Source organism: Stenella coeruleoalba (assembly GCF_951394435.1).
Source record: "Stenella coeruleoalba genome assembly, chromosome: 15".
NCBI lineage: Eukaryota > Metazoa > Chordata > Mammalia > Artiodactyla > Delphinidae > Stenella > Stenella coeruleoalba.
In genome coordinates this window covers 57,842,281-57,854,869 of record NC_137161.1, presented here as the reverse complement: position 1 = coordinate 57,854,869, position 12,589 = coordinate 57,842,281, and the positions used below count along the sequence as shown (strand labels likewise).

General features: G+C 49.6%; 1 protein-coding gene across 1 annotated transcript in view; it reads left to right on the top strand.

The window, feature by feature from the left end:
* The window catches only part of TEKT5 (tektin 5), a gene marked incomplete at its 5' end in the record, with an annotated part of 38,672 nt that extends 27,372 nt beyond the window's left edge, over window positions 1-11,300 (top strand). Inside the window, 2 exons of the mRNA XM_079945768.1 lie at window positions 6,617-6,771; window positions 10,757-11,300. Coding sequence (XP_079801894.1) covers window positions 6,617-6,771; window positions 10,757-10,970 — 369 coding nt within the window. The 3' untranslated portion in view covers window positions 10,971-11,300. The remainder of the gene's footprint in view (window positions 1-6,616; window positions 6,772-10,756) is intronic.
* Window positions 11,301-12,589: the final 1,289 nt, after the last annotated feature.

Here is a 12,589-nt window from a genome sequence, read left to right as displayed (position 1 = left end):
TTGGTACCAATGCTTTTCAAGTTACTGCAAATGAGTGCGAGTGTCACCAGTTTTGTGTGCCCACAGTGAAGGGGTTTGTACACTTGCTAAGGTTTCCAAGAGCTCCTTCTCCCAGGCCTGGCAGTAATGGCCTCACCTCTACTCTATGGAGTGGGAATGGCTATGATCCCCGTTTTACTAGAAAGGCTCAGAGAGCCTAGGACACTTGCCTAAGGTCACCCAGCTTGGATGTGCTGGGGCTGGGATTTGGAGAGACTCAGGCCGTCTAGTGCCAACGTCTGTTCTCTCTTCTTAACCAAACACCCCATGGTGTGTACTGGTCCACCCAGGGAGGAAGTGTTCATTAAGCACCTACTAATTGGTCGATATACACAAAGCCCTTAGCAAAATGCCTGGCACACAGTAAACACTATTTTAAGTGTTAGATGATATTGTTGTTGTTATTATTATTATTATTACTGTGTCCCAGGCATTGATAGGTTTAGGCACTGGGGATTCAGCAGTGAGTAAAACAAAAATCCCTCCCCACGTGGAGCTTACTCTGTGGTGGGGGATGATGAACAATATTAATGAGTAAAGCTCAGTATGACAGAAGGGTAAGGACTATAAAGAAAATAAAGCAGGCTTTGGACAATTGGGAGTGCGGGCCGGCTTGGGGGTTGTAATTTTAGGGTTTTTTTTGGCTACGCCATGATGCTTGTGGGATCTTACTTCCCCGACCAGGGATTAATCCCGGGCCTTTGGCAGTGAAAGCGTGGAGTCCTAACTACTAGACCACCAGGGCATTCCTGGGGGTTATAATTTTAAAGGAAATGATCAGGGAAGGCCTTCTGAGCATTTTAGCCACAACCAGAAGGGAGTGAGGGAATGAGCCATGTGGATATCTGGGGAAGGCAGAGGGAATAGTCCGTGCAAAGGCCCTGTGGTGGGAGTATGCTGGGTTTGACGTGGATGTGTGAGATACACCAGCTCTGGGGGCAGGTAGGTGGGTGAGTGTCTCAAACACCTCCACCTCCCTCCCCCTGCAGAGGGAGGTGGAGGTTTGAGACACTCATTGTGTGTGTGTGTGTGTGTGTGTGTGTGTGTGTGTTTGTGTGCACGTGTGCACATGCACGTAACAGGCACCTGGGTCTGAGGGATTCTAAGTTGCAGAGCATGTGCAAACTTGCCCAGGCCTTCCCACCTTGGAAGGCTGCCTGTGCCCTGAGCTTCCTGCCTGCCTGGGCAGGGGTCTGGATTGCCTGGGTAGCCATGGTGGGACAAGGGCTCAGCTCTGGGACTGGGGGTTGGAGCACCACGGTTTCAAATTGCTGACATCGGACTTCCCCCAGAAACCTGAAAACCCTGTGATGAGGCAGCGACCCCTTCCCTAGACCCCTTCCTGGAAACCCAAGCCCATAGCGAACAGATCACCCACATGTATATCTCCAAAAATATCTTCTACCTAGGGATGAAATTACTCCCTTGACCCCATTTGGGGTTTCCTGCCAAGACAGACAGCTTTGATTTGCTACTTCAAGTCCCTAACTGTGGTCCGTAATCCATCTCCTTTCCTCTGAGACTTTGTAACGTTTGCACGTCTCTGTTTCACCTGCACCAATGGTTCTTGACTCTGGCTACACCTGTAGGGAGCTCCTAAAACATCCTGACACCCAGGCTGCACCCCAGACCAATGAAATCTGAACCTCTTGCAGGGGGCAGGCATCCACAATTTAAAATACTCTCAAGGTAATGCTAACGCGCAAACCAATTTAAGAATTAATACCCTTTACTATTAGATAGTATTTTGTCCTTAATTGAATTTCTCCCTTTAAAAAAACTAAAAAAGTTATTTTAAAAGGAAACCTTAGATCTGTTAGGATTGTGGGGATTTTTTTCCCTTTTGACCCTGTTGAAGAGAGGTGAGCTTATCATATTCCTTGGTTCCTTGCACATATGTTTGTACAAAGCCCCTCGTTTCTTTATTCCCTTTTATCCCCACTCTTTGTGGTCACTCCCTTTCTCCCATAGATGACTTTCCATAGACGACCATTGTAATGAATGAATGAGTGAATATGACCTCTTTAATTGAGTGAATATGGACTGTTGATTTAAATGTGTTCTCACAAAATGTGGATGACCGTGGTATGTGCATGGATTTTTAGTTTCCTCACAAGGGATTGTATAAAATAGCTCATTGTTTCCCGGCTTTCTCACCTTGCATCATTTTAAAGACCCACCGTTGTTCCTATGTGAGGTTAATGCTCTCCACCTATTGGCTGCCGAAATCCTCCATCGGCTCATTTACCGTTTTTTAATGTGTCTGTCTCCATGGTCGTGGGCACCCAGATGCTGCCAGCTCACTGAACCTTCTTGACAGGTGCATTCCTTAGTGGTCCTGAGCTCCTACAGTACATACCAGGAGTGGACATGCTGAGATGTGTGCGTCACCCTCTTAGACTTCAGACTCTTCTCCTAGGGGCTATCATGGAATTTGGGGTCTAGGGACCAGGCTGTCCTGGAGCTCAGAGCTCGGTGTTGGCACTCTAACTTCCTCCTGAGCATGAAGGTCAAGGCTATTCTGCCTCCAGCCCCTGCCTCTGGTCAGCCCATGTGGTCTCTGCCTCCTGGCCCTTGGGGGTCACACTCCCCAAACTTCTGGAGGCTGAGTCACTGCCCCCAGGGCTTTTGGAGGTTCACAGGCTGGCAGGACTGGGGTGGGCATCAGGGGCTGCCCCCATGACGGAGTGTGTGTGTGTGTCTTTTTTCTCCCTTCCAAGGAAGAGGACCCTGACAGTGAGTGACAGAGGCTGGACAGGAGGTTCCGGAGAACCTTTATGTCGGAGTATAGACCCACCTGGACAGACTTGCTTTGGCTGTGAGTCCTCAGTGGGTTCTAGAGCAGCCAATTCTGGAAACCCCTACTGTTGTGGAAAATCCCCAGGCAGGCCCGCTCAAGAAATGCCAGTGGGGACAGCGGGTGGTGAAGAAAAACCAACAGTTGGTTCCAGCTACCCCGCCTCCCCCAGCACCTCCAGAAGCCAGCCCCGAGGAGGAGACTGGGGGCAGGGGGCTGCACAGTGGCCCTTGCCCCTTACCACCCTCCCTCCACCATCACCGCCCCCGAGCTCCGCAGCTCCCTCTCAATTCTCTCACCTGATGAATCTAGGTGCCCAGGGGGGACACACAGTATGATACAGGGTTTTCCAAATTCAGTCACGCCTGGGCGGCCTTCGCGATTTTACCCCCGTGCCACCTGGGCTGCTGTTTACTTTATACTTCTGTTTCAATCAAGTCGTTTCAAATGTATATTACTGGAGCCTGTGCTCCGCCACGAAAGAGGCCACAACGGTGAGAGGCCCGCGCACCGCAAAAAAAAAAAAAAATGTGTATTACTTCTACAGCTGGAAAACGAACAGCACTTGACAGAAGTAGAGAGTAGCTAGAAAGAGACATATAACAAGGCAGAGCAGGCTTGTTAAAATGTAGCTGGAGCCTGTTGCCTGCAGAAGTCTCTGGATTTCCCAGCTGCTTTTTGTCAATCAAGGGGGATGAGCAAGTGTTAGGAGGCGGTGCTCACCCTCCTGCAGGTGGTCAGCAGGTTTGAAAAAATAATTCGTAGGTTTTAGTTCTCCAGGAGCTCCCGTTTGTTGTGTTGCTGTGTCCCTGTCCCTCTGCTGTGCTCACACGAGAGTTCCTGGAACACTGAAATGTATTGGATGCCTCTTAGGTGATGGTACCTCCCACCAATGTCCTGCACACTGAAGGCATCCAACATGTGTTTTTAACAGACAGGAAGGAACTTGAACTTCTGTGCTGGTAAAGATGGTTGCAGTTGTACAGTAGTAACGGCTTGTGGGTGCTGAATAAATGTTGCATACAGGAGCAAAGGAATGGGTGAATAATCCACTAGCATGTAACTCTGTGAAGATGGGTCTTTCTGCCTGTTCTGTGCACTGCTGTGTCCACTGCCTAGAACAGTGCTTAGCACCCAGTAGGTGCCGAGTCAGCAGTTAAGTCAACAAGCGAATCAATGAATCTGTAAATTAATGAGTGAATGAAGAAATGATTGAACACGTGAATGAATGTCAGCCCTTTTTTTAGACTCAAGAGATAGGCCTTTTCATCATTAAAAAGTCTACAAGTAATACATGCTGGAGAGTGTGTGGAGAAAAGGGAACCCTCTGCACTGTTGGTGGGAATGTAAATTGGTGCAGTCACTGTGGAGAACAGTATGGAGGTTCCTTAAAACACTAAAAATGGAGTTACCATATGATCCAGCAATCCCAATCCTGAGCATATACCCAGAGGAAACTCTAATTCAAAAAGATACATGCACCCCTATGTTCATAGCAGCACTATTCACCATAGTCAAGACAGGGAAACAACCTAAATGTCCATCAACAGATGAATGGATAAAGAAGATGTGGTACATATATACAGTGGAATACTACTCAGCCATAAAAAAGAATGAAATAATGCCATTTGCAGCAACATGGATGGACCTAGAGATTATCATACTAAGTGAAGTAGGCCAGACAGAGAAAGACAAATACCATATGATACCACTTATATGTGGAATCTAAAATATGACACAAATGAACTTACTTACAAAAGAGAAACTGACTCATAGGCATAGAAAACAAACTTATGGTTACCAAAGGGGAAAGGGAGTGGGGGAGGGATAAATAAGGAGTTTGGGATTAGCAGATACACACTACTATATGTAAAATAGATAAACAACAAGGTCCTATTGTATGCACAGGACACTATATTCAATATCCTGTAATAAACCATAATGGAAAAGAATATACTTAACTAAATCGCTTTGCTGCAGACCTGAAACTAACACAACATTGTAAATCAACTGTACTACAATAAAATTTTTTTAAAAAACAGAGCGATAGGTCTTTTGTAACATTTCAGGCCCCAAGCTGGGGGCCAGAGGGGCAGGAGAGGGAACAAAGAGGAGAAGCCAAGGTAGGCACAACCACAGGCCACTGGCTTTGGTTCCACCGGCAGCAGCCTTCTGGCGAGAGAGAAGCATCCCAGGCTGGGCACCGCCAGCAGCCCAAACCTCAGTAATGTCCCCCTCACTGCACGCCAGCAGTAGGTACCCCCCAATAGGGCCATCTAGGTAGTAGGTCGGGGCAGTGTGGTGCCGAGAAGCATTTCTCCTGTTTAGAAGGGCTCCATTTTCTTCCACAGGACGCTGGGGTGGTGTTTTCTGAGCTCTGCGTATCTGCATACCCAAAGGGCAGGTTTCTGAGGGAAATCCCCAGGGCTTCTAGGAGAGGTGTTCCCCCCACTTACTGGAGTGTTGACCTTCCCACGTGTTGGGCACAGAACATTCTCATGGGATAATATTTAACCAGCGTGTGGTTGGCGTCGCTCTGGTCTGGGTGGCTCACTGAGGACCAGGTGAGGGGTCAGTCTTCCTCCTCGGTGGGCTTTGAAAGAGGCAGTGCCGCCCCCTGCCCTCAGACAACTCTGCCTCCATCTCACCCCCAGGAGGAAAAGGACATCCTTTTGTTCTCCTGAAGTAGAGAAATGCTCTCCTTGTAGGCTTTTTTTCTTAAGGTAGTAGGGAAGCCAGTACTTTAATTCTTTGGAAAAAATCATCTTTTAAGCAGTTTCTTGTTGCCCATAGAATATGGGCCCAACCCAGCTAAAATAGTCATCCCAGTACCTGTTATGATTTGTGAATGTTTCATAGCTCATGGCAAAGAGAAAGACAACATGACTGTAAAGTCCCTGAAGGTGAGACGGGGTCTTAGACTTGCAGTCCCCACTGCATTCAGGAGTGCTGGCATACTCACGTGTAAGTACTGCTCCCCACATTAAAATCTGAGATGGACAGGACCAGATAAATTTCAGGGCACACTGTTCCCAAACTTCAGTGTGCATAAGGACCATTGGGGAGCTAGCTAAAAATCTACACTCCTGGATCCCACTGTCATTCATTCATTCATTCATTCAATGAATATTTATCGAGCTCCTACTATGAGTTGCCAAATTTAGCAAATAAAAATGCAGGATGTCCAGTTAAACTTGAATTTCAAAATCAACGACAAGTGGATTTTTAGTGTAACTATGTCTCATGCAGTAGTTGAGACATATGATAAAAAACGCTTTGTCGTGAGTCTGAAATTCACGTTTAACTGGGTGTCCTGTATTTTATCTGATAGCCCTCACTCTCACCAAGCTCTGTTCCTGGCAATGGGGGATACAGCAATGGACGAGGCAAAGCCCCTGACCTCTGGGAGCTTACATGCTAGTGAGGGAGACAGACAGCAAACGAATAGATTAGCCAAAGGAAGGATGTTGGGGGGCACCATGGCAAGGTACAGCTTCTAGGCTTGTCAGGAACAGAGCACATGTCACCTCGCCATTGGGACCTGCTGAGTCTGAGAGGGGTGTTAGCACAGCCCACCCACAAAGAGCCTTCTCGCAGGGGAGGGGCCCCATGAAAACTAGAACTGCTCGCAGATCTAGGGCATCCAGTGATGATAGGAGGAGAATGCATGTTTCACCCACAGTGAGGTGACATCTGTTGAGAACACTCGGTTCTGGGGGTACTCATGGCTGGCTAAGTTCAAGATCAGGTTCCTTCTGATACCGCAAATGTTCTCTGCAGACGCTGCAGGAGATCTTCCAGACGGAGAACACCATCATGCTGCTGGAAAGGTCCATCATGGCCAAGGAGAGCCCGCTGAAGGTGGCGCAGACAAGGCTGGAGTGCCGGACCCGGCGGCCCTGTGTGGAGCTGTGCAGGGACATGCCCCAGTTCAAGTGAGTGGTGGAGGCCAGAGGGGAGGGGTGGGTCTCTGGAGCTGCCAGGAAGCCTGGGTCTGGAAAACGGACCCTCCACCAATCAGGACGTCCAGGCCCACAACTCCACAGGGCACTGGGTGGGGGCCTGGGGCTCTGGGGTGCCCTTGATGGCCTCCCCACCGTGGAGACCGCCCCCCTGCACTGCAGCCCTCTCATCTAAGTGAGGATGGTTTTGTAGCTCTGTTCTGCTCTGGGAACCCTCCAGCTGTCCCCTAAAAGCCAACAAGAGGGAACCACCCAGCCCAGAGGTGTGGCCCTTGCCCTTGCGGGCGTCACTCTCTCTCTCTCCAGGCTCCCATGAAAGAGGCGCCCAGCCCACACCTCAGTCATCCTCCACCGCCCTTTCTGTGAAGTTCTCAGCTGAGAGCCCTCGGAATAGCCTAACCCTGCCTGTGCCGCTTAGCTAAGGAGGGCTTCTTCTGTTGACAAAGGGCCTCCTCACAGGAGAGGGGCAAAACACTCATGCAGCCCCAGAGACAGGATTTGTGAGTCTGGAGGAGGGGTTTGGAATGGGATGATGACCAGGCAAGGAAGGAAGTGGTCATTGGCCATGGGGGATTCGTTTCCCATGAACATGCTGTGTGACTTGGGGCTGGTCACTTGGCTGCTCTGTTCCCTCCATTCTCTATTGCTGCATAACAAATGCCCCCACAACTCAGTGGCTTGTCTTCCTTCTGAGCTGAGATGTGGAGAAGAGCGCTGGAGAAGTAAGGAGGAGGGAAAGTATTTGGAGAGAAAACGCCAGGTGGTTCCATGTGCTGAGGTTTGCACGGCCTCGGTTACTGCCTGAGATAATCTTGTGGGACACAGAAAAGCTGGCTGTGTCAGGGGTGGGGTGCAAAGCGACGCCTGGCTTTGAGCTTGAAGGCCTGGCTACCTGCTCCTCAGCCCGCTGCTGGCCTGGAAAGTCTTCACCCCAGAAGCGGGTGCCGTGTGGCCAGGGTCCTGCCCCACCTGGGCTGGGTGGGGTCCAGGTCCTTGGTGAGGGGTTGGGGAAGCTCTCCTGACCCCTCCTCCACCTGCCCCTGCATCAGCTCAGGTTGGGCTCCAGCAGCCCTGGTGCAGAGGCTCTGATCACCCATTTGTCCACCCCAGGGAGGCTTACACACAACCGAGCTTTGAGGGGAGGGACCAGATGTTGTCCCGGGGGACTTACTGCTCTGGGACACACTCCCTGCCTCCCCGTCCACCAACTGTGTCACCAAGGGGTGTAGACAGAGAACATGGATGAGGCGTGTTCGGCTCAAGAGTCCTGGGCAGTGTGTGTGTGTGTGTGTGTGTGTGCGCATGTGTGTGTGTATGTGTGTGTGTGTGTGCACAACTATATGCACGTGTGTTGGGAACTGAGCGGACAACAGCACTCAAGCTGTCTGCCTTCTGCAGCAGCTTAATTGCCCCGTCCATGCATTACATTCTTTGTCCCTCCATCCCCTCCCTTACCACCTCTGGGTCTTTCTCCTCTACCTCCCACAGGTGGCCCCTCTTCTCCTGACCCTCTCTGAGCATGCAGGTCCCTTCCGTGTCCATCCCTCCATTCCTCAGACTGAAAGTCCCTTTAGATTTGCATTTCAATTAGTTAAAATGAAATAAAATTTAAAATTCAGGTCCTGATTCACACAAACTGCATATCAAGTGGTCAGGAGCCACGTGTGGCCGGGGGCACGGAACAGAATATTTCCATCGCTGGACAGCACTGCTCAAGAGAGCCCCCAGGAAAGAAGGATCTCCAGGCTGCTTCTGTCGCCTCTCTCTAGCTCAGGCTTGTCATGGGGGTGCTCATCCTTGGGATATCAACCCAAGTCCTCCCAGCAGCGTGTCCTCCAGTCCTGAGCACAGTTTCACTGTCCCTCCCCACCACCCCCAAGGTGGGTCCCAGGGCACAGCCCCAAAACCAACCCACCGTCACAGCTCACCAGGTATATTCCTGTCTTAGGGCTGCTGTGACCAATTACCAGAAACTGGGTGGCTTACAACAGAAATTTATTTTTTCAAACTTGCGGAGGCCAAGCATCTGAAATCAAGGTATCGACAGGGTTGGTTCTCTCTGGGGCCTCTGAGAGAGCATCCTTTCCCGGCCCCTCAACTGGCTTCTGGTGGTGGCTGGCGGTCCTTGGCTAGTAGCTGCATCACTGCATCTGCATCCGTCTTCACATGACCTTCTTCCCTGTATGTCTCTGTGTCTCAAATCTCCCCCTCCTTTCTCTTACAAGACCAGTCGTTGGATTTAGGGCCCATCCTAAATCGAGGATGATTTCTTCTCAAGATCCTTAACTCAGTTACATCTACAAAAACCCCTTCTTCCAAAGAGCATCACATTCACAGGTACTGGGGTTCAGACTTGGACATATCTTTTGGGGGACACTATTCAACCCACTCAATCTGGATATTGAAATAACCCTAATCTCTCTCCCGCCTCCACTCTTATCCCCGTCCAATCTAATCTTTACCCAGCAGCCTGGAGGTTATCCTAAATCTGAATCAGCACATCATTCCCCATTTCAGCGCCCACCGCCTCACCAGCGCCTTCCCATTGCCCTGAGAACAAAATCCAGACCAATCGATTTTGCATGTGCTCTTCTCTGTAGAACCACACGGTCCAATTCAGTAGCCACCAGCTGGGTGTGGCTCTTCCATTTACATTTAAATGATTTAAAATGAAAAACGATGAAAAATCCAGCTCCTCAGTTGATCTTGCTGCATTGCAATTACTCATGAGCTCCGCATGGCTAGTGGCCGCCGGATCCAGCAGTGCGGATATAGAACATTACTAGCATCGCACAGAGTTCTCTAGATCAGCGGCTGTAGAGTGCTTCCCTCTTGATCTTTACACAGCCAGCTCATTCGCTCAAACGTTCCCTCCTCAGAAAGCCTTTTCCTGGTGCCTTGGGAAGGTCCCACAGGAGCAGAGCTTCAGGATAGGGGAGCCCCGCTTCAGCCTGATCCCACGGGGAACTCTGGAGCGTGAATTACACCACGGAGCTGGTTCCACCCTGAGGCAGGGGATGGCCTTTTGTACCCACTGCCGTTGGTGAGCCATTGGCTTCCCTGGAGACATGTGGACCTAGGAGCCATCAACAGCCAACACTCCCGGCAGCTGGGGCACAGGTGGGACCTGAGATGGATGCCAAGAGCAGACATCACACCTGACCATCTTAGTTACATGAGGCTGGCCCTGTTATCTGGGTTTTTTAAAAAACTGTGATAAAATACGTACAACATAAAGTAACATACCATTAGTGGCACCTAGTACATTTACAATGTGTAGCTAGCTCCAGAACGTTTTCATTCATTTGACCCAAAAGGAAGTCCTATCCTCATTAGCAGTCGCTCCCTATCCCTCTCCCTTCAGCCCCTGGCAACCCCTAATCTACTACCTCTTGTTATGGATTTGCCTATTCTGATCATTTCATATAAATGGGATCGGACAATATATAAGCTTTGGTGTCGGTATCTTTCACTCAGCATCATGTCTTCAAGGTCCATCCATGTTGTAGCTCGTACCGCTGCTCCATTTCTTTTCATTACATCTCAACAATATCCTAGTGTGGGGATAGACCATATTTTGTGTATGCATTCATCTGTCGATGGACATTTGGGCTGTGTCTACCTGTTGACTCTTGTTATTAGTGCCCCACGAGTATTTGTGCAAGTATTTGAGTGTCTGTTTTTAGTTCTTGTGGGTACATACTCAGGAGTGGAATTGCTGTGTCCTTTGGCGAGTCTGTGTTTAACTGAGGAACTGCCAGATTGTTTTCCTGAACATCTCATCTACTTCTCCCTTTGCACTCATTGCCCTCAGCAGCTCTGCTGTGTGTTCACCTGTCTGCTTGCTCCCCCTCTGTCTTCTCTGCCAGCCGAGCCCCTCCCACCTGGCTCCTGACACAAGGGAGACCTGTGCCGCCCGGCTGGCTGGACCGTGCCTTCCCCTCTGCTCTCTCCCCAGGCTCATGAGTGAGGTGTGCACCATCAACGACACCGTGCAGACCCTCAAGCTGAGGCTGCGGGAGACGCAGGACACGCAGCAGCTGCTGGTCATGACCAAGTGCCGACTGGAACACGAGCTGGCCATGAAGGCCAACACCCTGTGCATTGACAAGAAGTGCATGGGCATGAGGAAGACCTTCCCCAGTGCCCCCTGCCTGGGGATCTGCCCCTGAGCCGCCGCTGCTCCTGGCGCCCCTGGTGCCCCGCTCCATGCACGTTCCTTACACAGCATAGAATTTGCAAAGTCAGAAAAACAAAAGAGTCATTTTCTTCCTTTCCTCCTATCATGGGGAAAAAAAAATATATATATATATAAAGAGCTAAAATAAATGTGCCATGCCAGGAATCCTGGAGCTTGTTCCTTGCTGCAGAACCACCTTTCTGGCTGATCCCAGGAGGAGACAGACTGTGACCCCCTCTCGGTGACGGAGCATTGTAAGGTTGTCAGCCGTGCCAGGAATGGAAGAGGCCACCTTTTCTAAACCTGTTTGTCCATTTAGGAGCACAGTATAGACCATGGTGTCCAAAGATTGGACATCAGAGCTGAGAGTCCAGAGACCAGCTGTCACTCAGGAGCCGAGTGGCCTTGAACAAGCTCCCAGACTGAGCCTGTTCTATAAAACGAGGTCAGTCTGAGGTGGAAGTAACTGTCAGCCATGTAGGGCAGTGCAAAAAAAAATAGGATTTGGAGTCAAAAGTCCTGGGTTTGGATCCTGGCCTTGCTAGACATTTTTAGAAATTGCAGTGGGAGAAGGGGGCAGCAAAATTCATTCTGTGTTGGGGCAGGAGGAAGCAGGTCAGGGTTGAGGGAAAGCTCTGTGAAGAAGGGACATTGCTTCAGAAAGTTAAACACGACCCAGCAATTCTACTCCTGGTTATACAACCAAGAGCATTGAAAACAGATAAATATTTGTCCACGAAAGTTCATAGCAACTCTAATCACAATAGTTACAAGGTAGAAACAACCCAAATGTCCATCAGTGGGTTCACAGATAAACAAAATGTGGTCTACCCACACAATAGAATATTATTCAGCCGTTAAAAATGAACAAAGCACTGATACCTGCTACAACCCGGATAAACCCTGAAGACATCATACTCAGTGAAAGAAACCAGACACATATTGTATGATTCCATTGATATGAAATGCCCAGAATATGCACCTCCATAGAAATAGCAGATGGGTGGTTGCCAGGGAGAGGGGATTGAAGTGACTGCTTAGCGGGTACAGAGTTTTATTTTGAGGTGGCGAGAACGTTTGGGACCAGGTAGAAGTGGCTGGACAACATTGTCAATGGGCTAAATGCCATAGAATGGTCCACTTTAGGTGGTCAACTTTATGTTACGTGAAATTCATCTCAAACAACAGAAAAAAGAACTTACTATTAGAGCTGAGTCCTGAATGATGAGAAGGTTGAGGGAGAAAAGGACAGTATTTCTGGTGAGAGGAATGGCATGGGTTGAGGCAGAAAGTTGCGCCCGGGATGGAGAAGCCCTTGGAAAGGCTGTGAATCATCTAGAAGGACTGGATGAGGCCAGGTCGTGAAGGACAAATAGCTTTGACTTTTTCCTGGTTCATTATTCACATCGGTGCTTCCCAACCCTTTAAAAGCATGTGCGGATCACCTGGCGATCCTGTTAAAATGCAGATTCTGAGTCAGTAGGTCTCGGGTGGAGCCTGAGATTCTGAACTTCTAACAAGCTCCCTGAGGATGCTGATAGTCTAGGGACCAGACTCTGAGTAGCAAATAACACCTCCACAATTTTTGCCATGACCAAGTACAGGCATCTC